This window comes from Triturus cristatus, chromosome 11 (genome assembly GCF_964204655.1).
Source record: "Triturus cristatus chromosome 11, aTriCri1.1, whole genome shotgun sequence".
Lineage (NCBI taxonomy): Eukaryota > Metazoa > Chordata > Amphibia > Caudata > Salamandridae > Triturus > Triturus cristatus.
The window spans coordinates 287,019,726-287,046,747 of record NC_140594.1 but is presented as its reverse complement, the minus strand read 5'-3'; the positions used below and the strand labels follow the sequence as shown (position 1 = coordinate 287,046,747).

The 27,022-nt window shown below is 43.8% G+C and overlaps 1 protein-coding gene across 3 annotated transcripts in view; it reads right to left on the bottom strand.

Annotated features, from left to right (window-relative positions):
* ZMAT5 (zinc finger matrin-type 5) overlaps nucleotides 1-27,022 on the bottom strand; it is a 107,562-nt gene that overhangs the window by 14,234 nt on the left and 66,306 nt on the right. For all 3 annotated transcript variants that reach the window (XM_085632936.1, XM_085632937.1, XM_085632938.1), the window contains 3 exons: nucleotides 23,116-23,264; nucleotides 18,576-18,638; nucleotides 16,900-16,980 (listed from right to left, as the gene is read on the bottom strand). In XM_085632936.1, the coding sequence (XP_085489062.1) occupies nucleotides 16,900-16,980; nucleotides 18,576-18,638; nucleotides 23,116-23,242 (271 nt within the window). In that variant the 5' untranslated portion in view covers nucleotides 23,243-23,264. The remainder of the gene's footprint in view (nucleotides 1-16,899; nucleotides 16,981-18,575; nucleotides 18,639-23,115; nucleotides 23,265-27,022) is intronic.

Below are 27,022 nucleotides of genomic sequence, written 5' to 3'. Positions count from 1 at the left end.
GGCTTATAACTGCCACCACTAGAGCCACTTGTGTTAACCATTTTCTGATTTGGGGAGGCTTAACCTGTATGTCTTTTAAAGATGTGTTTGTGATTATGAAAAGTGCTCTCTCGTCTCTTCCTTTGAGAAATAGACAAAATTAGGTTTTTTGGTGTGATGTCTATTTTAGCATGCAAATGCGGTGCATATAAGAACTGTGTTATTCTAGCATTGTACATATTTTTTTTAACTGACAGGATGTTTGACGTATACATCAACGGTGTTGCCCTGGTCATATTTATTTATCATGCATTTTGTTTTGTATATTAGAATAATAAGATGGATCTAGACCTATGTCATGTTGTCAAAGATCTATGTAAATATTGTCTGAATAATGTTTAACAGTACGGCTTTTATGATACTTTTTGTGTTGTTATTCGCAGCCCTGAAGAAGCCCGCATGGGTGAAAGGCGTTGGCTGTTGTATGTTCAATAAAGAATAAAAGGATCTACAAAACATAAAAGTGAAAGACTCAATATTTCTGTCATCGTTTCATGCATTATTTGTGGGATTTGTACCCTATGAACTTATGTTCTTGTAACAATGCCTCTCCCATTTCTTGTATTGCTATGTTGTGTTTGAAACCATAGTTGGTGGCTGGTTTCGGGAGGTGGGCATTGGTTGTTAGATAATACACAGAATAATACGTGTAGTTTGTGCAGCACGATATACCCTGCCGCCGTTCGCTGTATGAAGTAAAGAGGGTACTGGAGTTGCCTTTGTAGAAAGGAAGCAAAGACAAAGGACCTAGCAGAGGAGGCGGCGAACTGTAATGCCGCTGTAGCCCGGGAGGACCTCATGACGGTAGGTGAGATCCAAGTGACCTCAGTGCATGTACAGCAAGAATGTGCCGAGGTCTAGGGACCTTCCAGAAGAATCACAAAGTGTTCAGTGGGTGAACCCACTACAAGAAGCTGGCACCTAGAAGAGAAGGGTGATCATCAACTTACAACCATAGTTGGCAGTTGCAACGCACTAAGCTCTTCCATGAAGAAAGGAACCCCCCCACCGTTCAGACGTCGAACATCTCGTGGCTCACCATTAGAACCCGGGTGGGCTCCTCGCTTGTCTTGGTGGGGGTAGTTACTGAGTCCAAGGAAGATCCACAGAAGCAGGACTCACCGACTGCAGCAGAGCTGCTCCACTGTTAGTACCGGAGCTGCCTGCACTCCCATGATCGTGCACACACCAGAGCTGCCTGCACTCCCATGATCGTGCACACACCGGAGCTGCCTGCACCCCCACGACCGAGCATACACCGGAGCTGCCTGCACTCCCATGATCCTGCATACACTGGATCATGCATACACCGGAGCAGCCTGCACTCCCATGATCGTGTATACACCGGAGCGGTCTGCACTCCCATGATCGACCATACACTGGAGATGCCTGCACTCCCATGAATCTGCATACACCGGAGCTTCCTGCACTCCCATTAATCTGCATACACCGGAGCTGCCTGCACTCCCATTAATCTGCATACACCGGAGATGCCTGCACTCCCATGATCGTGCATACACCGGAGCTGCCTGCACTCCCATGATCATGCATACACCGGAGCTGCCTGAACTCCCATGATCGTGCATACACCGGAGCTGCATGTACTCCCATGATCCTGCATACACCGGAGCTGCATGCACTTCCATGATCGTGCATACACCGGAGCTGCCTGCACTCCCATGATCGTGCACACACCAGAGCTGCCTGCACTCCCATGATCGTGCACACACCAGAGCTGCCTGCACTCCCACGATCGTGCACACACCGGAGCTGCCTGCACTCCCACGATCGTGCACACACCGGAGCTGCCTGCACTCCCACGATTGTGCGCACACACCGGAGCTGCCTGCACTCCCATGATCCTGCATACACCGGAGCTGCCTGCACTCCCATGATCCTGCATATACCGGAGCTGCCTGCACTCCCATGATCCTGCATACACCGGAGCTGACCACACTCTCATGATCGTGCATATACCGGAGCTGCCTGCACTTCCATGATTGAGGATACACCGGAGCTGCCTGCACTCCCATGATCCTGCATACACCGGAGCTGACCACACTCTCATGATCGTGCATACACCGGAGCAGCCTGCACTCCCATGATCCTGCATATACCGGAGCTGCCTGCACTCCCATGATCCTGCATACACCGGAGCTGCCTGCACTCTCATGATCATGCATACACCGGAGCAGCCTGTACTCCCATGATCGTACATACACCGGAGCAGCCTGCACTCCCATGATCGTGCATACACCGGATCGTGCATACACCGGAGCAGCCTGCACTCCCATGATCGTGCATACACCGGAGAAGCCTGCACTCACATGATCGTGCTTACACCGGATCGTGCATTCACCGGAGTTGCCTGCACTCCCATGATCGTGAATACACCGGAGAAGCCTGCACTCACATGATCGTGCTTACACCAGGTCGTCTCCCACAGACCCCAACCAATGCTGGATGGTACAGGGGGAAGAGTAGGGGTCTTGAATAATGGGGTGGCAAACACCATCTGCAGCAGTGAGGCCGCTGACCAATGACGATCTGCAGTCCTGGCCTGCGCAACTCTCCATCAGAGAGAGAATTGTACTTGTCACAGTGACCCTAACAATCACATTGTTCGGACTGCAAACATGAAGATTTTGGAAGCAGGGCAAACCAAGCCACAGGAACACCTCCCTAACCCCCACAACCCACTGAGATTCCCCCTGGACAGCAAAGGGCCAATAAGTATTATCCAATAGTCAGCTTACAGAAAGATGGGCAACCAAATGTCCATCACTAAATCCATGTCAATTAAATATATAACGACAAGGTTAAGAGTTAAGTGGTAACAAAATATCCCCGGATTGAGTTAAATCATCCCCTGGATGATTGGATATTGTCCTCTAGTGGAGAATGCCCAGGTGGAATTAGCTCTATCACACTATCCCTGGACTAGAGAAAGTTCTGCTGTTGCCAACACACTAGATCAAGCATAGCATACTTTTCTTAGTTAAACTATTCTCACTAATAACATTAGAAATTGTTTAATTAAAATGTAATGCTAGCACTAAAATCTTGGGAAATATTCTAAAGTAATCCGAACCGTGCATCCAATTTACATTTTATCATTAGCCCTAACCTTAAATTGAAATCAGTGTATTTAAAAAGGATGGCTTGCAGCAATCCTAAACCTCAAAATATTAATTTTAAGGTACCCCTAATATTTTTACAAAGAGCACCTCTAAAGCTACATTCAACTTCTAATCCGACCCCTAAATCGATAAACATTAGCAGAAACGATAAATGCCAAATGAACAGGGTCCCCATAATGCAGCCAGAAGCGATGATCAAAGTAAAGGACGATTATCATCACATATTCCCACATGGCTAACACGCATTTGCTGGGATGGCATTATAATACTTTATTAATGATCCCATAAAAACTATTTAAGGAACGGGTATGCCGTTGCTGCTGCTGCATATGAGAGGAAACTTAAGATATGTTTCTGAGAAACAGACAGGCTTACACACACCATCCACGCACTGTAGCGGAGACTGTAAGTGAGCCATGATCACGAGACATACCACTGAAGCATCTGTGCCTCTCTAAAAAGGCAGGTCTGCATTCCATGTACCACTCTAAGACCGCCTTGACTGCAGCAGTAGGCACACTGCCAACGGGACTGTGTGAAATAAATCCAAGAAGCAAACTCACCCAGTAGAGATCACCATTCGGAAATATGGCAGGGCAAGGAGTGACACAGACACAGTTTATGCTTCTGCATCTACATGCCGAGGTGATGCCAGCATTGTATGTGGCATTGTCAGGACAACAGGTGGCAGTGCCAACACAAGATTTTTGAAAAAAGACAAATTGAATATTCAAGTAGACGTGACTGAGTGGGTGAGAAGGCGGAGTGTTAACTAGTACACCACTCAGTCAGCATACCTTCTGTTGTGCTAAGCAAGACAAGTCAACAAAAAGGAGTTAGAGGATTCAATGGGTAGAAAGGTGTGGCTGACCATAACCGTGAGAGCCGTAGCCCTCTTCCTGCTTCTTGCATTAGTGAAAAGTGTTGCGCAACTTGAAGCAGTTCTAGAAGTAGGCAATGCACTAGAAGACAAAAAAAACATATATGGGAATAAATTAGACAAATGTCAACTGAGCTGCAAAACCTGAAGAAGGTGATCAAAAGAACTGCGCATTTGACCACCACTCGTCGTTGTCTCTGTGCACATAGATCGTGTTAGTGCTGCCCAACCAAATGGAATTCAAATCCTCAATCTGAGAAGGCTGAATGACTACGTCTGGAACTGAACGACACCTCTGAGGCTTGGATTTTTTTAGGAAAGACTGGCTGGACTGCACATGGATCCCACAGTTGAACATACAGGCAATAAGGGCAGATGGTAAAATATAGGCCAAACAGTCTTCATAAGTACAAACAGACGTTTATATTCGGATGGGTAGCTGCATTACATTAAATATGGGAAGAACTCCCCAAGGCCAGGAAAAATCCCTGAAACACTTGAAATTATATAGGGAATAAAGTACCCCAGGCACACTTCATAACGATATTGTAAGTCACTGACCATATACAGGAAGGAGGACGAAGGGCAAATTTCATAATGAGGTCATGGAACTCCAAGGGGGCTTGCATAATGTATGGCAGAGAGTACTTTACTCTTCATAATACATGGTCACAACATTCCCTTCCCCACGAACCACTTAAATCCTTGGTGTGTTAATAGCATGTTTGCAAACATGAAGAATAAAAAGTAGAATAACTGGTGAAAAATGTTATAAAAATATTTTAAAAAAATATATATATGTTGCAAAAATATATTAGAATCAGTTTATTACAGGTCAGATTTTTTGTTTTCAAGTGTTGTAGTTCGGAATGTGTAGAAACATGCAGAGAGATTTTATATAATGTGTGCAATAAATACATGTTGCCGTAAATATCTCCTTTCTGCTTTTTACTGTTCATCTACATCAGAGCAGAAAGAAAAGCCATGGTTAGTGATTTTTAAACTGTAGCTTTAAATATACTCTGTGTTCTGCCTTTCACTTTGACTGTTGGCTCAGACAGCAGGCATTGTAACTTCTGAACCTAACTGTAATAAGTTATTACAGTGGAGCAGCTACATAATTGCTTCATTACAGGTGACTAGGTGCGTCACAAGTCGCCTGTAAGAAGGAAACTAGGGACACGTTTTTATACATAGATTGCAGATTCCCATGTATTATCTTAAATTAAAGAAACATGAAGCTAATATTTTCTCTTATTACCAGTTTCAACGCAGAAAAACACGAGGACCTGACTCTCCAAGGCAGGAGATGGACTTCGCTTGGGATTTCTAAATACACTTCTCCAACGAGAGAAGTGTTACCACACTTTGCACTGAGGAGTGAGAACGTATCTTGTTATGCAAATTTGTATTATACGAGAGGGTATCCAGGCACTGAAGAGGTGTGAGTCTAGCCAAACCTAGGGCCTTGAGGAACTACTCGAAAAGCCAGGCCTGTAGCTTCTTGCGGAGTGCAAGAAGTGAGCAGGAGGCTTTTATGTGTAGCGGCAGGTCGTTCCACCCTTTAGGGGTGATGTAGGAGAAGGCTTGAGAGCTGCATCTCATTTTCTATATGCGTGGGATGTTAGAGCCCTGATGAGTGGAGGTGTTTGAAAGGTTTGTGGAAGCAGATGTGATTGCTGTGGTTTGCTGGGCTAGTGTTATGCAGTTATTTAAAAGTGCGGGTGGGGAGTTGGACTTGTGCTTGTTTGTGTGTGTGGAGCTCCTTCAGGTGTGGTGTTGTGTGAAGTGAGTGCAGTGTGGGAGGTTGATAGTGAGTCTGGCTGCGTAGTCTGGAATGGTCTGCAGCCTTCTGGTGAGTTTTTCGTGAGAATTTTGTTAGAGCAATATTCACAACTATAAATGTATGAGAGTATATGAGAGCCTGTTATGAATAATATGAAGATACTCTTGATGGAGGGCAATTATTGTAAATAAGTCACCAGCTGATATTCTGAATGTTCTGGATAATGTTGCAGATCCCACGATGAAGTCACAAGGAGCACTACACTGAAATGGGACGAGGACAAGTTGAAGTAGAAGAAACCCTGTGCTCAACCTAGTGAACCAGACTGATTAAGCTGGTCCGACTGAGTGAGCTCTAGAATGAAAATCTAGGCAGAAATACTCAGACAGCGTGTCAACAGACCCCCTTCCCCAAAATGGCTGTTCTACAACTCTCTTAAAAAACAATGTGTGTCAGCTAGATAAAACTGTTTAGTGCATTTTTCCAGACAATCTCTTGAATTTTGCTAACACTGTAACCTAATTTAAAGCAATTGATAGTTCATTTGGTGAAAATATCTGAAGCAGCAGCTTTTAAACCTATACCTCTGTCGGTCATGGAAAACTGTCTGTTTAGCTTTTTACAAAACTATACACAAAGCCCTTTTTACATCAGGGAAATCTAAGTTCTGTTCTACTGGCAAAGATGGATTACAGAGGAAGATTTGGTGGAAGGAAAATCCACTGAATAATTTAAAAACCAGGTATGACCTTTTAGTAAATATCTGGCTACATTAGTACAAGGGTTTGACTTCCAAAGGAAGAGATCCACTGAGAAGGCCTCAACCGCCTTTTGTTTCGAACGGTAACCCTCTGTGGATACTGCCTACCCTATGTCGCCACTAAAGGTCCATCTTGAGTCTATAATTGGAGTCCTATGCCTTCATCATGTTTGTTTCATGGATGCATGTTGAAAGTACAGCTGATTGGCTAAAAGTGGGGTTAATATGGATTCTACAAAATGGTTGTTATCTTTGTGTCGAGGTGGTGATATCCATCTAGGATATCCAAGCCTGCATGTACACTCTCCAAGTCAACATCACCAAAACTGAGCAACTGGTGGGCAAGGAGGTTTCCGATCCATTCTCATTGCAAGAGTTTAGCTTTTATCTGCTGGATGAAACACGTTCACCCCCCATTTCCTTTGTTGTACCCATCTCCCAAGTTGCCCTAAAGCAATGCAGGAATCAGTATGAGTTCAAAACAAATCCTATCTTATCCTTTCAGAAATGGTCAGACTGTGGATACTAGCCTTTGAAGCCGATGAAAACGGGCCTCGAATAAGGAGAGGATGCTCCAAAATGACTGGAGGAGCATGCAAACTTTCAAGTGCTGTAGAGCCTCTGGTTGACTCCAGCATCCCGCTTTGACCATCAAAGTGTTAGAAATATTGAATACCACATCCAATACTCAGATCGTTTCTGTCATCTTGGTACAGACGAGGCTTCTGAAACAGTAACAGTTCAGAGATAAATGTAGAGTACTGGACGCACACTCTGGTGCTATGAGACTACAGACAAGTTGTGGGCACCCCATATCCCGATATTGTGAAACTGTTGCCCACGCCATCTGCTATGCCCCCATTACATTTTTTAGGTTTAACGTCAAGTGAAGGGTGAGATGTGCCAGATGTTTTTGTTCAACTTGTCTAAACTAGCAGAAGTTGAAAACGTTACTTACCATACTGTTTTCCAAACTGTTTGTCATGGGTTTTAAAATGTTAAGAAACACAATCAATGTTTTGTTGTTGCTTCCTCTCCAAGAAAGATTGGGTAAATTTGGGTATGAGTGATGCCCTGGACACTGTGGTCAAAGGCTTCAATTTAGTATTGAACGAGGACATAATGTTCCTCCTGAATTTAGCATAACTTGAGGCAATCACACACAGAGCATAGTGAATAAATAGAAAATAATAAATATATGCACCTATAAAGTAGTGGGGTATGGGCGCTCCTCTGATGTTCCCATAAAATTGACCTTTTGCCCTGAATTATTTACACTGTTGTCCAGAATTTACCTCCATGCCTGGTGGTCACCCTAAGCGGCGATATGGATACTGTGGGTGTATACTACTGAAGAATATCTGGCATCTAATGAGGAGAATCATCAGGCGCACCAAGGATATCATAAACACGATGATTGTATGGTACAAAGAGGAGCATGCACGGGATATGGTGTATGATGTATGTCCAGAGATGCATAAACATAAAAGGACAGACCAGAAACCAGGACACCGGTTGCAACAGTGACAGATATTATGACACATGGTGCAACATGGGGAAGTTTGGGAAATGTTTTGTTAATGCTGCACCTCTTAAGAGCCATACATATAGGCCAGTAAAAGACTATATGTATGTGCAGAGTGTTGAATGCCTTAATTAATAAAGTTAGGAATTTCCACTAACACAGAAGATGGGGATATGCGGTTCACAACAGCCATTGAGCGTTGTGTTGCAGTGACCACTAAGATGGATGATCCACATGTTAGAAAAATATCACATTGAGCTAAACAAATTCTTGATGAGCTTATTGTATTTAGGTTTTATTTACCTACAGAATCTGTTAAGCTGCAGTGACAGGTAGGAGAGCCTTATACCTCCTTGTTAGTGACACGCCTTTAGTGTAAGGGGTAGGTAGGCAGGGAGTCTCTAACCCTGAAGAAAGCCAAGCGACCTAAGATAGCAGTCAGATTTTGGCTGAAACATGTAGGATTATGGAGTATTTTGGATGCAGAAACCATTATGTTTCAAGGCACATCCATAATTTTTATTAGTGGCAAGGGTACTCATTCAATAAAGAGATATCTGGGATTTACCCACATTGTGAGGGTTTGGCCTCTTTCTTCCATGAAAAAGTGCAAGCCATCTATCGCACTTTCCCAACGGGTTCCCTGATGCTAGAGCAGGTTGGTCGCACCTTAGGTGAGGGGGAATGTCTTTCCATCTTACCCCCCTTATCTCTGGAGGTGTTTGACTTTCTCAGCACCAAAATCAAGTCTGGATCTCCGGCAGACCCGCTGAAACCGGCCCAACTCAAGACCCTGGCGTCTCCGGTGCTGTCCTTGATCAACCTGTCTCTTTCTTCTGGAGTGGTTCCCGTTAGATGGAAGCAGGCAGTAGTCACGCCAATTCTGAAGAAGGCGACCCTTAACCCCCTTAAACCTGAAAGCTACCGCCCTATCTCCCTTCTCCCTTGGGCCACGAAAATAGCGGAGGCCCATGTGAATGCCACTCTTACAGACCATCTTGGTAGGCTTAACATTCTCGACCCTACCCAGAACGGGTTCCGTGCGGGTCACAGCACGGAGACGGCCCTTCTCTCGATGGTCGAGCATCTGCGTTCCGTGCTGGATTCCGGTCGGACGGCGGCACTACTGTTATTAGATCTTAGTGCCGCCTTCGACACGGTCTCGCACGAGATTCTGATTCGGCGTCTTGAGGAGGTGGGCGTTTCTGGCTCCGCCTTGCACTGGTTTTGTTCCTTCCTTACAGATAGGTCATTCCAGGTGGCGATCCCGCCCGGTAAGTCGTCATCCTACCCGCTAGACCAGGGAGTCCCACAGGGGTCTTCACTGAGTCCCACCCTTTTCAATCTGTATGTGAGACCGTTGGCTGCGGTCGTCAAGCGGTGGGGCCTGACCATGGTCTCTTACGCAGATGACACGCAGCTGGCGGTCACACTGAATGGGGACCCAGACCTGGAGGCTCCCAGGTTCTGTGATGGTCTGCGGGAAGTGGCTAAGTGGATGAATTCCAACTGTCTCCAGTTAAACACCAAGAAGACGGAGATTATGGTGGTTGGTAAACAGGTGGCTTTGTGGGATGACAAATGGTGGCCTTCGGAGTTGGGTGTGACTCCCCTCCCAGCGGCAGAGATAAAAAACTTGGGGGTGTGGTTTGATCCTTCTCTGAGTTTCATCTGTCATACCAAGAAGGTGGCGGCTTCTTGTTATGGCATCATCAGAGGACTTCGACCCATCCTCAAGTTCTTTGATGCACCCACAAGACAGCTGGTGGTCCAAACATCAGTGCTGTCCAGGCTGGACTATGCCAGCTCCCTACTGGCGGGGATAAACCAGTCAGAATCTCTGCGGCTCCAGCGGGTTCAAAACGCTGCGGCCCGATTGGTGACAGGTCTGCCTAGGCGATGCTCGGTGTCCAATACTCTGCGCTCTCTCCACTGGCTCCCTGTGCAGCAGAGGATTAGATTTAAGGTTCTCTGCTTTGCATTTAAAATTCTAAAGGGTACTCCCCCACCAATCTTGGAGAAATTGCTGATCCCCTATGTCCCCTCTCGCACTCTTAGATCGCTAGGCCAGAACTTAGCAGTGGTCCCGCGTTTTAAGTTGAGCAGAATTGGTGGCCGCTCCTTTCGAGTCCTGGCAGCGAGTTGGTGGAATTCTCTTCCTCCACAAATTCGGGCCATTGATGAGCTCCTTCAGTTTAGACGGGCTATCAAGACCTTTTTATTTGTTTAGCTCATCTGTTGTGTCTCGTCTCCTTTTGTCCGCTTTTAGTGCTGTGTTGTGTTCACCTTCTCAAAGCGCCAGGACGCCCCTTTGCTGGGGCAGCTGTGTGCGATATAAATAAAAATAACATAACATAACATTAGCTTGAACCCTGAACTTGTCCAGAGAAATATCTTATCTCGAGATCCCAACATTTCCAGTTTGTTTAAAGCCACTTGCGTGGTTCACCTAACCGAGTGAGAGGAGGCGCCTATGATGAAGCATGCTGCTGTATGATGCGTGAGGTGTCGCCTCTAATATTTTATTTATTTATTTATAAAACGCGAGCTAATACCCAAAGGCGTCTAGGTGCTGAAAAACCTAGGGTGAAAACCAAAAACTAGCAGCACTCAATCCTCACTTTACGGAAGATGGACAAACTGGAGAAAAGTAAGGTCTTAAAGGCCCTTCCTACAAGAAAGCAAGTCTGAGAAGGGTTTTAAAATGGTGGAACGATAGTTCCATAATCGAGCAGTGTTAGTAACAAAACCTTTGCCCCCCCAGTTTACAAGCCAGAATCTAGGAACCTCTACCAGCTTTAAAGACGATGACCAGAGGTTTCTCGGCAGAACATACCAATGGATCTGGTACTTTAGGTATTCTGATATGTGATTGTGGAGGGCTTTAAAAGCAATACAAAGGGCGTTAAAATCAATCCTTTTCTCCACAGGGAGCCAGTGGAGGGATTTAAGAGCATGTTTAGCGGAGTGATGTCTGGGGATCCCTAATAGTAGTTGGACCGCCGCATTCTGAAGAACATGTAGTTTGTTAAGTAGACCCTTCTGTAGACTGACAAAGAGAGCATTACAGTATTCTAACTTAGACAACATGAGCGCAGAGACAACCGTTTTTGGAAGATCAAGAGGTATAAAAAGAAAGATTTCCCTTCGAATTTTTAATGTAAAGAAAGTAGACTGGGTAATGGCATTTACCGGATGTTAAAAAGATACGGCTGTGTCACAGATAACTCCCAGGTTTTTTGCCTTTGTCACTGGAATAGGGAGCGAGCCGAGTTCCTGAGACCACCAGTCAGGGAACCAAAAGGAGGTGTTACTTCCAAACAGCAATACTTCGGTTTTAATTGAATTTTACTTCAGGCAATTATCCAACATCCACTTACTAACCTGTTGCATACTTTGAAAATTAGAAGCTGTGTCCTGAATATTGTTTGTGAGAGAAACAATACACTGCTTGTCATCGGCGTACGACACCATGGTAAAGCCAAATGATTCAATAAGCCTGGCCAGAGGGGTGACATATAGATTAAAAATAGAGGTCTAAGCGAAGAGCCCTGTGGAACCCCGCATGGTAGTTGAAAGGTATGTGATGCATAGCTGTCAATTTCCACAAATTGTTCACTCTCAGTTAAAAAGATTTAAAAAGAGAAAGAGCAACACCGCCTATGCCAATCTTTTGGAGATGACTTCTCAGTAAGCCGTGGTCCACCGTATTGAAAGCTGCAGGGAGATCCATCAAAATCAAACCGGCATTTTCTCCATTGTCAACCGCATGTCTAACTTCCTCCGTAGCAGTAATCAGGGCGAGCACTGTACTGTGCTCACTCCTGAACCCGTACTGTGTAGAATCCAAAATATGGTTATTGTTGATAAATGTAGTCAACTCTTGATTTATGAATTTTTCAAGGATTTTTGCCTACAAGGGCAACTGGGAGATCGGGCGGTAATTACTGGGGTTCAGAGAATCCTGGCTGTTTTTTTTCTTTTAACAGAGGCAGAATGGAAGCGTTTTTCCAAGTTTTAGGAAATATTACTGTTTTGAGGACAAGATTGGAAAGCTCAGTGTGTTGCTGTGCAATAAGATCCGGAACTAAGAGAGCTATTCTAGGAGGACAAGGATCCGGCGGAGAGCCAGCTTTTGCTGTGCAAAGAATTTTGAGAAACTGATCATAGGAGACGAGCAAAAAATTAGTTAGCCGTGTTGAATTAGCTACTGATGGGCCATTTTGCCCTGTCGGATTAACAAAATCCTCTATGCTCTCAGCAGACGGACTGCAAATTTCCAGAGAGTGACTCAAGGAGAATGCGTCGTAGATGCTACGTTCTTTTTCACAGAAAAAAGAAGCTAGAGTGTTACAAAAAGTCTGGTCAATGACCTACTTTCTGGTCTCTGTGGTTCTACTTAAATTCTGAACCGTGGCAAATAATTGTTTACTACTGTTATTTGCAGCTTTTATTTTGTCAGAAAAATAGATGGTTTTGAATTGTGAATCAATTTTTTGTATTCTGCAATCATAATTTTGTCTCCACTGCCATTCTTGCTGGCGACATCGCTTTTTTAAAAGCCTAAGTTCCTCTGAGAACCAGGGCTCAGTAAGGGAACCTCTGTTTGCAAGGGCACTAAGGCCTGTACTGTCAAGCCAATCCAGGAGTGATAGTCCAAGGATGCCGTCTCTGGATAGCAGGAAAAAGCAGGTTTACTATTTTCCAATAGAGCATTGAATTCAGTGGCATCTAAACAATGCCACTGGTGCCGCTCATACTTTCTGGCTGAGGCAATAGGTACTGATATAGTAAACAGAGCAACAGAGTGATCCGACCAGGGTAACTGAAGTACACTCCTCGATTCTAGAAACGGACTGTCCGTAAAGACGGCATCAAGCAGATGCCCTGCCTTATGAGTAGGGCCTCTAATAATCTGTTCTAACCCTACACTAGTCATCAAATCAGTACGGTCGCTAGAATCTTTATCCTGCAAATTATCCAAATGGAAGCTTAAATCGCCTAATATAGCGTAGTCCTGAGAGTTGACTTTATACTCTAGTAACTGGCCAAGAGTTTGTATAAAGTTGGCTCTAGGGCCCGGCGGGCGATAGACGAGAAGCCCATTCAAGGAATAGGTATGGCTGAGTTCAATTTGAAAAAAATAGCACCTCACGGTCGGGCTTAGACGGAATATCAGTGAAGATGGCCCTCAGTTGATTTCGGTAGACTATGGCTAAGCCCCCTCCCTTTTTAAACTCCCTGTCTTTACTAACAATGGAGAAGCCTGCTGTGGTGGCCTCAATCATGTAGGGGCCAGATGCAGCATCGGCCCAGATTTCCACCACAAAAGCTAAGTCAAGTGCGTGTGCGGATATATTGTGAGGAAGCGTGGGTGGAAGTGGATATCGGTTAGTACTAGTCGATGCGTCCTATCTCGGCCTCCCTGATAAGTGCCTGGTATATGTACCTAAATAGAGAGTCTGCAGCTCTTACCATGGATCCAGGTCCTTGAAGCTGTAGACTCTCTATTAAGGTACATATACCAGGCCCTTATCAGGAAGACCGAGATAGTATGCATCGCCTAGTACTAACCGAAATCTACTTCCACCCACGCTTCCTCACAATATGTCCGTATCATGCGGTGCGCCATTATTCAACAAAACTGCCCTGATGAAGTTCAATCCTTATTGAATGAAACGCGTTGGCTGGAGTCTACATTGTTTGATGTCATTGAAATAAAGAAATTCTTCTTATAAAGGAACTGGTCAGTCTTTTGTTATCAGGAAAGGCCTTCTGGTACACCGCTCCACGAACATCCAGTATCTCCTCTGCGTTGCAGTTTGCACCCAACAGCGGCAGGTGCAAGAGTCGCATGTGCACACCTTTACTAATCTTCATTCCAACTCTTACAAAAGGAACTTATCGGTGAGGTGCAGCCACTTGGGTCCGCCGTTGGTCTGTGCTTGTTTTTCAAGTGCATGTGCCTCTACAAAAGCTACAAATTTGTGCTTATGTTTTATCATTGACCGAGCATTTATTAATGTACAATGCCAGGTTGTGTAACCTTTTTTTCCTTAACCAAGGGAGGGGGGCTGACGGTCTTCGTTGTACTCACCTTGATGTTTTTAATGTGAGATTGCATTCTGAGCACATCCGTAGTACCTTGTTGTTATAACAGCTTAACACTTGGCCAGAGCAACGTCTACTCCTAGAAATACTCAAGGAGGTCGCTTCTGGAGTAGCTGATTATTTTGCTCGGTTGCGGCATAAAACCGGCAGGGGGCTGGCGCTGAGCGTGATCCAAGCGCAGACGGGCTTGCCTTTGGTGTACCTTCAGCGCGGACGAGCGCCCATGCTGATTAAATCTCCCACAGAGTGCGGGGGCGTGCCTTCGCCAAACGCTTCAAGTAAGAATGAAAACAAAGGGAAGAAAATAAAATACCAACTGAGGTCCAGCAACCCCTTAGTCCTGCAGCAGGCTCCCTGCTGAGGGCTAATACTAGTAAAGAATGTCAAAGTAAAATAAGCTTCAGAACAGTTAAACTCATAAAATCATTAAAAGCTGGGTAAAAACCCACTACAAGATGGCGTCCATCCTAACCGCAGCTAGGCACATCTGTGCCTACAAGGAAATCAAAGTGGGCTGTAGCAAGGGTAACTGGAGCCAGGCACCTCCGTATATGCAAGTCAGTGCTACAAGGAAATAAATAAAAAGAAGTAGGCTGTAGCCGTAACAGTGGAGGTAAGAGCAGCCAAATACTAAGAAAACCACTTTAGGTATGCCGAAGCTCTTCTAGATATTCCTATTGGATGGTATGTTAGGCCTTAAATAGAGAACTGATCGATTGTCAGGCCCTCGCTCTTCTAGTGGTGTGCATTGGATTTTGTTCGGGAGAGCTTGTGAAGGCCAATATAATTTCTCTCATTCCTGGTGGGAAAGTGGCATTAGTGTTGTGTCGAAGTAGTAAAGGATAGTAGCTAAATAGGATAACATGAACTGCCTCAGGAACCCAAGAAAAGACCTAATACATGCACCTTCTTTTTGTACACAGAGTTACATAGAAATCGCCCCAAATTCTAAATTCAACAGTGTATATTCGTAAAGTAAAATTAAAGATAATGTATCACAATTATCAATTGTCCAAATTGCCTATTATTCCTTCATCATTTACTGTGAAATCACTTCCATATGACATCCAGCAAAAGAAAGATTTGGGATTTAACAATGTTTTTGCATGCTCCTGCAGATCTAAACATGACTGCATGCCTCTTATTGTCCGAGTTTGCCATCAAACAACTTAGCATGTTTCTATAAAAGATCCTCAATGAAAGGTGGTTGGGAGTCTTTCTGAATGAATAACTGGTTGTAGGCTACAATTTCTGTTCATCAGGTTCATCAAGAGGTCATCCAAATGTAGCCTATTGTTTAAGGAGGATTCCAATACTTCAGCAATTTACATGCTTTAGTAATGGTCTGTGAACATATCCAAAACTACAGCCCAAAGCCATGATTTGGAGTTTGGCAGAGCTTAAATATATCAGTGAAAGAGACTACTTCAGTATATCAGCGACGGATACACTTCCAAAAGCACAAAAGAGTAAGCCCAATTGACCGCCCACCAGATTTAGAGTGGGTCATCAAATGACCAGTTTTCAGTGAAAACTACAAAATGACCGCCACACCATGAGAGACAGCTCCTTTGGAGCAGGAGTCATTAATGTTTTGGGATTTTGTTTTTGAAGATAAAAAATAGGTTAAAAGTTTGAGGTATGTAACCGTCATGGTGACAAAGCCGTGCGTCAACTTTTAATACATTGACAGGACCACAGTGACAGCAGTTCCTGCCAGTGTAAGAGATTTCCACTGGGCTGGCAGACATCTCTAGATTTGGAGGACTGGTAGTAGATCAGGGCGACGGAGTATTTTACTCCGTCGCCTTGACAGATAAAGACCGTCCTCCGCGGTCTAAATCGGCCCCAAAGTATCTATTACCATAGTTGCGTCAATCCAGTATATTTGAAAGGGAAGTAAACATGAATCAATTCTGTTGACCACAAGATACATTAGTGAATGAGTGACATTTCATATATTGTAGATCCCCAATTTGTAGCTGTTCGTTTATAATAGGAACATGCAAAGAGAATCACCAAACTCGCAGCACGAATCTATGTTGCAAACCAATGTACACTGGCACAGCTAGCGATTTTCCAGTAAGCAGGGCAACAGTTGCAACACGTAACCTGCGCGTCACCTCTTCACAGTTAAAGTTTGTAATAAACGTAAGTCATGGGATTTTCTCCTGGCAGTTGAGCAACAAGCAGACTACAGCCGATATCTAATTCATCTATTGTTCTTAAAAGCATGTAAATAAGTTGGACCAAATGACTCTTCAAAAACACCAGCCCGAAGCTATCTCAAACGTGGCATGTCTCTTTTCTCCTTCTTACAGCGAAGAAAACAAAGCAAAAGTGTTCCTTGGCACATGAGAATTCAGGACTTCTATCATTGCCAGAGTTTTAAATTAAATGGCAAAAATTAAGGGGTGCCAGCTGGCTGGCACATCCCTGCCATTTGGGTTAAACATGTGACGGCAAGTTAATACAAGGTATGCACGTCAGGTAGAGACCAATGGTCATCCATCTCCTAGTGAACCTAGTTTGGCCCTAAAAGTGGGCAGATGCTCCCTAACAGTTCCCGGAACCCTAGGACATTTATAATCACAGACACATCAATACCTCCACACCTTTGTGGGTTCATGACGTATCTGACCCAACCATACGTCTCACCTTCTATTTGTGCCTTCAGCTGTTGCACATCCCCCTCAGTCATGTGGGAAAATCTGCAATTGGTGCCGAAATCACATTCACCTGAAATGGTATAAAGAGACAAAGTGAAAACCAGTGTTTATGATGCTCTGAAACAAAACACCAACATGCAGCATGACTTAAGACTCAGAGGGACTTTGAAAAAGACATCCTTTGTTACTTCCACAGACGTAAAGAAGATGGAATAACTAATCACATAGGAGAAACTGGATAGTGTCCAGGACAACTGAGAAAGAGATCATCCATTGCCCACTGCCAAGGACGTAGTAATGGGCTGACATGCATGGTGAAGGACCCAGACAGGATAAAACTTAAGGGTGTGGACTGCAGTGTGGGTATTGGTCTCATAGTGTAGAGCATGGGAAACAGCTCAGGCAGTGTCCATTTCAAGTGAGGGAGAAACTCCCTTCATGGACATATCTAACTGGTTAAAGCTATGATGAATAACTGGATGGTGCCAATGTGAGTGAGACAGAGCTACCGTTCTGCTCAGTAATACAAGGAGGAAGGGAGCATAGGTTTAAGTGCACATAAGAGGACTTAAGTGGGGGCAACTCCATCCTGCAAACACTGGTTGGGAGAAAATCAACTGGAGTTCAATCTAGAAAGGGATTGAGGGGGATCAGCTAGTGTACAAACCGCAAATTAGGGGATGGAACTAATTGATAGGATACACGTCGTGATGGAGACAGATGGGGAGGGAGAGAGGTGGGAAGATGACTGACCAATCACAACCCAGGCTGTGAGGGTACGAATGTCAGTGCTCATCATGAAGAAAGGAGGAACATGGTCACCAAGAAAGAAGGTGATCAGCTGGCATGCACCATTAAGGAGATAGAATAGAAGACACTGGTCATCATGTACAGTGAATTAGGAATGGCAGTGACCCGCCGCTGCACACCCTGAGGGAGCATCAAGACTACCCAACACAAGAATACTCATTAGTGCACACCACAAGGAATGCAAGGAAACAAAAAGGGAGAAGATGGGCACATGCCTTAAAGGAAGGAGAAACACCTTTTTTGTGCAGAATGATGGAGAGAGCAAACAAGCCACTGTTTAGCCAAAGGAATGATTTGATGGCATGAAAGTCAAGTTGATGTGCCACATGATAAAGGAGATTGGTCAGGCCATGCCATAAATTGATAAAGGTGGGAGGTAAGATAAAGCATAATCCAAGGGAGGGAAATGTGAGACTAGAATGATGAACACTACACAAAAAACAGATGAGGAAGAGGGGAAGAGAGTGAAGGAAAAGGTAAGGAAGAGAAACAGGGAGCAGGAAGGAGACTGGGGGAGAAAGCTAGAGGCAGAGAGTCCAGGGTGGGGTGGGGGGAGACAGAGAGAAAGGGACAAACGAAAGAGAGACAGAGACCAGTCACTTAACGCATGGAGCTATAGCAATGAGTTGGAAGGAGTGTTTGAAGAGACAACAGTCGGTGAGCAAGGAAGAGAGATGATCTGTTGTAGGCCTTACTGGGGAAGAGAGGCAGACGAGGCAACAGAAAGACACTGGAAAATGGAAAGCAATTTGATGCGACCATTTTCGCACCAATGGCTATCTTCCTTTTCAGTGAGTGAAAGAGCAATCCTTACCACTTGAGAGCAAGAATGTATTGGAGCAAAACATTACATACCTGTCTGTAGAAATTTCCGGCATGGCTTCTTATCCTGTTCATCTGCAAGGATTGCAGGGGCATCTGTGAACAAAAGTCAATCTACATTAACGTCCAAATATAATACTTGAAGGATGGAGAGGTCAGGGAGCACAGGATGAAGTAGGAATATGAGCCGTCAGAAGATAAGTTGAGACGGAGTTCTACACGCTACAAGAAAACTGATGTTCAAGGAGTGTTAGTATACTCTAAAAACGAATCACCTGGTGAGACCTTAGTAGAAGGAATAGCTCTAGCTGAGCTATTTCACCCGAAAGATTCACCAGTGAGAGATCTAGATTGTGAACAACGATAGTCAGCAATACCATTATTTGGAGCACAAAATTGAGGCAGTGACTAGAGCTCTGCTTACCTGGACATACCTAGGGTTGGGTGACAAATCTCTAGACAGTGCACTAAAGTACCTCAGTCTAGTGGCCTAATGGGTGATTAACCAGTGTTACCGGAACTCAATATCTTCGGAATCCATACTACCAAAGTTCCAAGTTCCATTGGTTCTAGGCTAGCGGAGGCAGGGAACGGCCATTAATTGTCACCACAAAAGAGAGTCCAGAGAGATGATCAAGGCACGATACAGGTCAAGAACTAAGCAATCACGCCACAGTTACCCAGCCTACTGACATAGAAGAAGGATTAACACCCAATCCTACCCAAACCACCTATGTTATTAACAATGTAATCACATAGAATTACCTTGATAACAGAAAAGGTTTGTGGACAACTGTCACATCATTTGACAAAAAAAATCTACGAGACCATAAAATTAACTGAAAGAATGAAATCCAGAAGAGTGGAAAGGTGAGTGTTGTAGTTAGAGGGCGGGGTCTTTATACAACAGAGTGGAGCCACTCAGGTAGTAAGTAAGTTCTTTATTTCATGTTAGGCCCTTAGGTTACAGTCACAGCGGGTAGGTCCTGTTAATGCTCTATTGTTTCTCCAACTGTAACTCTCTCCCAGCTCCCACTACAGACCACACACCAATGTTCAATTACATCATTCACTCTCAGCATTTAACCACACCAATGATGTCTGGAATGCTGAGAGTGAATGATGTAACAGAACAGTGGCAGGGGTGGTGTCCACAGTGGAAGGGGCAACCTAGCTGGTGAGATCGAAAGGCAAGCAATCACAGGAGCACAGACAGCTACCACATGTGTGAGCCTCAGGTGGGAAGTGCACAGTGTCCCAACAGAGAAGAGGCCAGTCCTTGAAGCCAGAACTTTGGGGGACAGCTTGGAGCTGTATGGAGATGAAATCATGACAGGTCAAATAGTGTGTGCACTAGTAGGCGAACATTTACCGATGAACGACAAGTAAGGAAGCATAGGATGTAGCGACATATAAAACCTTTGCAACAAGCCACAAAATCGTGTGTCAGGCTGATACTGCAAGACAAAGAAGGGCATTTCGAGGTGAAGTGGACTGGTCCCCTGTAACATAACAAAGAGAATACAATAGTAGTCGTCGTCCTCCTCCTCCTCCTTTGGATCTAACTCACATGTCATTTTCTCACCATTGCCATACTGTGGAAATAGAAGTATTCTGGTGCATGGCTAATGTCTTGCCTATACCAACGGTGCATGAGCAGGGCGGCCAGAGTTATACCTTGAATTAAAATTGCATCACATCGCATCGATTGAGTGAAAGCCATGGACCGGATGGTTCCTTAAACCACTTATATTTTCCAAAATACCCACATAAGGACAGCAAAACTTCGAAGATTCATAAACCCCCTGTTTCAGACCTAACAGAATAATGTCTTTGGGTTAGCCTTGGAGTCCTCTGACTCGTAAATGCAACTGAATTATAGTAATTTTTATATTCAGCTGTTAGAAAACAGATGTTTGGGCACACATAAAACCGAGTGAGCCTTCAAACTTATAACTATGTGACCTGAGCTGAAATCCAACATAAAAATTCGGCGGAGGTCAATGTTTTACTGGTACTCCAGGCAGTTGCATAAATGAAGGGCTATAACCTTTACTTGAAAGTTGTATTTTTATTATTTTAAGATTGCCCTAGGGAATACTTTTAAGGACCCGCCTGAAGGTCATCACAGTGCCCGAAGCCATGCCATTTTCAAAGTCTGACATCAGTACACAAATGAGTCCATATGTGGACCACCTCCTTCTGAACCCTGCACTCCCATGCTGCACCAGCATATGATATGCCCTTTCAATCTTAGAAGCAGCAACGATCCAAGTATAAACTGTACAGTGCTGTGATCACAACGGGTTCCTTTGCAGGAGTACCCTGTTCCATCCTTTCCCATAATGCCCTGCGTTTCACTAATCCAAGAAACAATGTGTACTTAAACTTTGCATGGACATCTTTGCAGTTGATGCATTCTCTCAATGACATGATCCTCTTATATCATACATTATGCAGGGCCAGTGTTGCAATTCACATCCAAACAGGAAGTAAGTGGTTGGACCCATGCCTCAAGAAGTGGTCATATTGGGCATTTTTCCACTGTGGGCTTTCTCTCTCCTTCAGTAGGCTTCTTGACCCGGTCAGCTGAGGATCTGGAAAGCAGTCTCACTGACCGGGACTGCTTATGAATGGTGGGAGCCTAGTCTGACGAGGTTTTGGCTGTGTCAGCCTTAGAGTGGTTCCTATGATCAACAGTGCCAGGACTACCAGCCTTCAGAGGAGGCAGACAGCTTGTGGGTCAAGTAAGCATCACAGATGAGGGTGTAAGAACTATTAGACCTAGCTCGAAACCCTGTGTGACCCATAGTCTTTTGGAGGGATAGTTGTAAATATATGGGGTTCCAATGCCTTATTGTCCATGACAGAGTCTATTGGGTCTGCCTTTTGAGTATCTAACTGGGATTCACTTCTGTAGACCTGCCTAAGCATAGCTTGCAAACAAGCCTGCAACCCTCTCAATCAGATATTGACCCTTATAAAACTCTGTAATTCAAAATATTGGACTAAATCACAGATGGTGGTCCTGAAAGAGAAAGCTTAACACTAAATTTAAATTAATGTGTTTAATCTCTTATGATGTAGGCTCATTGCTCTGGCTGGTGTTACAGTATACGTAGTTTAAGTCTACAAGAATTTAAGTAAAATAAAGATCTATTCTTTATTACAAACGCTGCCGGCTTGACCCTCTCCAAATGTATTCAAATTTTGTTTTTAAATCTATAACTTGCTTGATCAAGATCACTTCCCAGAAAGCTTGGCCCTACTTTTTCTTTCTTAATAACAAAGGTAAGCAAAGAAAGTGACCTAGGCTGCGTTTGTCCCATTTATGAAGGTAAATGATGCCACCTCCTCTTTGATGTTGAGTGCTTCTTACATATACCTGGATATATCAAAGACAAACAAACCTTTTCCACAAAAATTGATTTTTTTGTTTAAGGAAGAGCACAAACACGAAGGTACTCTGAACGGAGTAGAAAAGCAGATTTTGAAAGGTGGACAGCAAGCTGCTCTATGTAGACTATATATCAATTAGAAAAGAAGCAAAGGGGTTCTTGGGAAGAAATATGTAAAGCTCATATGCCCCACTCCTGGCAAACAACCCCCACCACAATGATCTGCACTGGCAGAAGGAAAATATACTTCATTGGATTGTCAACAGTCTATAGACTGGCAGCAAAAAAAGCCATATGAATACCTTTCTAGCTGTCTTATGAACACACGGAAAGGGCACAGCCTTGCAGTAGTTTGCTCAAAATCTAGAGAGATCACATGTGGGACTTCACATATGCTAGATTTCCAATACACAGTACACAAAGGAGCGTTCTTTTAAAGAACATCTACTAGTTCCTTCCCATTCCATACTCACAAATATTAAATTGATTTCTAGATTACACTTACAAAGTTGTAAAGGAATTCACAGTTTCTAAACTCCAATATGCATGTGCCATTAGGTCCACATGAGGTACTACTATTGTATTCATTTATAATGCTTAAACCGAACCTGCATATGATAGAAAAATGTACAAACATACAGATTTATTGATAAAAAATTATTTCATGGTCTAACGATCTGAAAACGATCAGCAATAAAGAAAATAGAACACACCCAAAATAAATAGAAACAAAAGTGACTGACATTGCATATGGTATTGCGAATAATTGCTACATACATAAGAACTAGAAAGTTGATTGAAGAACTGTGAATACAAGAAACTAGAGATGACTGCTCTGCTGTACGTGAAGAGTGCAGTAGGAATAAGTGAACATTCGTTTTTTTTTCTTCTTTAAATGATGCGTTTTCATAAACAACTTCTTCTTGCTTCATTTTGGGTGCGTTTATTCTGTTGCTTTGTTGGGATCAAAAGGAAACCCCACAAATAAAAGAAAGAAAAAAACAAAAGATAAACCATTTAGGGTTCTGCAAGTTCCAACATTGTGAGCTGAGATTCCATCTTGTTCAAGAAGGTGGGACACGCTCAGTGCTGTAAATCCCACACATGATACAGAGGTTTGTCCTCCAGTAGTAATAACATACAACTTTTTACAGTGGTGTGGGGTGAAGCCTCACCTCGGAAATAGTCGTACCAGAACTTCTTTGAGCGCTGGTGCTGTACTCCGCTCAGATGTTTTTTCCTGTTGTGTAGATTGTCTTGGAAGGATCGATTGCAGTAATCACAGAAATACCGCTTGCCCATCTTTCTACATGTCTTATAGCACCTACAACAAAAAGGAGATAGTCACATCCGATTAAAATTTAATTATGGTTCATAGAATTTAAATCACAATGTGTCTCACCGCAGCAGTAGGTGCACAAAAAGCCACAAAAAAAAACATTGACAAAGCAAATAGATCTTGCATTGGCACGACCCATTGGCTTTGCCAATGCTGGTTTTATACAGTGACTTAATTAAGGACTCACCTGATCCACCATCAGGAATTGGGAAGCCTCCTAATAGAGGCTCCATAACAAAGTAACAGCACATATACAGATGTCCACAATTCAGGATCTTTCTTAACATTATCATAAGATATTTTTCCATCAGGGCCTGTTGCACAACTCTTCTTGAGAAGCTTATCAATAGAGCTCGGACTCCCAGAAGCAATTTTATATACTTTATCTAAACTTTCAATAGTAAACTCCCTTACACTCAGCCCAATGAGGTCACAATCATCTCATGGTGCGACATGCACATTAATCCACTTCTCATCGTGTAACCTCATCAACAGGTCCACCATACAAGGTGCAGCAACAAAACACAACCATGAATGAGAACGTGTTACAAGCAAGTATAAATATATGTCGACCTAATTGTGTGACATTATGAGCATGTCCACACAAAAGAACTGACAACACATGCTGGTGCACCCTGAAGACATGCACGCAGCACTCTTTATGTTCACACTCAAGGATGCGACCAGTCACGTACACATAACTCAGGATTTCAATAAAGCACAAACGTACACTCAAACATATCTAATAAAGTGTGCTACGATACACACACATTTCTTTCAACCATTACATGAGTCATTAGCTCCAATGACATTCAGTAACATCCTAGCCAGAACATCAACATATTTCAACAACAATTTGTGTGAGGCATAGAAACATCTGGAATGTGCAGATATTCCTTAAGTTTGTTATGCAACGTCCCAGTAACATAGAAATGCCAGACATTCTCTGAATCTCTTTGTGACTTGTAGTAATGGCCACGCTGCAGTCGCAGTGGTGCCTTCTTTGGTGATGAATCAACTCCCATGACCAGTTACAAACAACTTCCACGCTTACTTCACAGCAACAACATTCCAACCCTTGCATAAATACCTGGAATATAGGACCTATTCTAAATTCTAATTGTGATTACTAGCAAATATACACAATACAGCATAATCCCCCCTTTAAAATAAATAAAAGAATAACTAGTTGCAACCATATATTTCAAATCTTTTAGGTTTCTTCACTCTTAGCCCACAAGTATTTCTAATAATCACCATCACTACATGTTGTACTCGCATCTTGTCTGGCACACAAATTAGCATCATCACCATTCATGGAGAGTGAATCAGATGATGGAACGCTCCTTAGATTGCCAGAATCCAAATTAGCAGAATTCAGCCAAAATTACTTGTTTGTAGGACTAACAGTGTTATCCACAGTACAATCATTAGTGCCAGAACCATTTCTTGCTATGACAATACGATTTATGTGCCATGCACTACAATCCTCCAACTCCGTGTTAGTCATTATTTTGACAATTCTTTCAGACTCACTAAATTTGTTCTCACCTTAGACAATTTTCCTTGCACATTTCATACTTAGTGAAAAAAAAGTGATATGGGGTTCTTAAGGGGGGCTGGGAGAGCAAAGGGAAGAGGGAGAGGGTAATCTGGGTGTTCCAGGTGTAGAAGGTGGACCGTAAGTGGGATAGCTCCTATAAGGAGCAAAGGTCCTCACACACCCCAAGGGGTGTCATGCTTCATCATAGGGCAGCTGCTTGTTGGGCCGGCACTGCAATGCCCAAAGGGCAACGCAGGGGGCTCCTTGCCAGAGGTCTTCTCTGGTTGCTGACATGAAGCCAAAGAGAGGTGCAGGGGCATATGTTAGGTGAGTAGGAGTGGGAGTGAAACGGTGCGTCTAAAAAAAAAGCTATGGGATTCCCCATTTTTTTTTTATTTGTTGGATACCGATGCTATAGTTAAAAACAACAGACTATGAAAGTCGTGGCTGGCAAGGAAAATGACACCTGCTGTTGCTCAAAGTGATGTGTGAAAGGTGGAAATGGTCAACATGTTTCATGCCCGCTATATCCAGTAGGATCTATGACATTTCATCAGGACTGGGTGATCCTCATCTACTCTAATGGGGACGGTCAAAATTTGCACTAAGAGATTCCGTCCCCTATGATCTGGACTTGTGTCGTAATCCATGGAGCAAGTGGGAGTGTATATGTAAAAAAAGGTCTACCTACTGGCAAACAACTAGAAGGGAATGGGGAACGCCCCAACCTTGATGTCCAAGATGCTTGTACACTGGTTGAGGGAAGAACGACCCGGTGCGAGGAGCTCGGGTGCGTGGGACCTATCAACGCCTGGACATCAACAGCTGACGTGGGTAGGTCCCGCACACCGGAGCTCCTTGCACCGAGTTGCTCTTCCCTCCCCAGTATGCGAGCATCTTGGACATCAAGGTTGGGGCCTTCCCCATCCCATTCTATGTGTTTGCAAGATGGTAGACCTTTTTTTTTTGACATATACACTCCCACTTGCACCTTGGATTACGACACAAGTCCAGATCATAGGGGACGGAACCTCTTAGTACACCTTTTGACCATGCCCATTAGAGTAGATGAGGATCCCCGGTCCTGATGAAATGCCATAGATCCTACTGGATATCGCAGGCATGAAACATGTCAACCATTTCCACCTTTCACACATCACTTTGAGCTGCAGCAGCTATAATTTTCCTCGCCAGCCACGACTTTCATAGTCGATTGTTTTCAACCATAGCATCGGTATCCAACGAATAAAATTGTTTTTGGAATCCCATAGCTTTTTTTAGATGCACCTTTTCACTCCCACTTCTACTCACCTGTCATATGCCCCCGCACCTCTCTGGCTTCATGTCGGCAACCAGGGAGGACCTCCGGCAAAGAGCCCCACTGCGGTGCCCGTTGGGCATTGCAGCGCCGGCCCAACGAGGAGCTGCCCTATGATGAAGCATGACACCGCTTGGGGTGTGTGAGGGCCCTTGCTCCTTATAGGAGCTATCCCACTTCCGGTCCACCTTCTACACCTGGAACACCCAGCTTCCCCTCTCCCTCTTCCCTTTCCTCTCCCTGCCCTCCCTAGGAACCGCATACAACTTTTTTCACCATTATTACCTGGGGCCTGTATGCTGGACCTACAAAGGTTCCGTACCTCCCTTTGACAATACATTTCATACTTATCCATTGTCTCAATTGTAATTTAACCTGTTTCAAACCATGTCTGGTATCATAATACACTTTGTTCTTCTTTTGAGATGTAATAAGGCGTTCTTTCACTTCCTCCACATCCATAGAGGATTAACTTTAGAATAGGGTATGCGCCCTCTCATTAATGCAAAATAACTTTTACCCAATAAATCATGGGAGGTTAAACCCACAACATTTTCTGTAATTCAGTAATCTAAAATTTACTGCTGTTTTTGAAGAGTTGAAAAAGTCTTTAATAACTGTTAGCCCTCTCCACCATAACATTTCCAATAGGATGACATTGAGCAGTAAATCGGTGTTTACTTCCTGTCACTCCCAGTTAATTCACCATCTCTCCAGATTAAAATTACACAACACTAACTGTCAAAATCGATGCAGGAAACCCCTTCTTCAAAAACACTTCATCCAAAAATGTAATTACAGTGTTGGTATCCACTTTGTCGACAATGCTCAACTCAATCTACCTATAGAACACATTCGCTAAAGCCAAAATACTTTTGTATC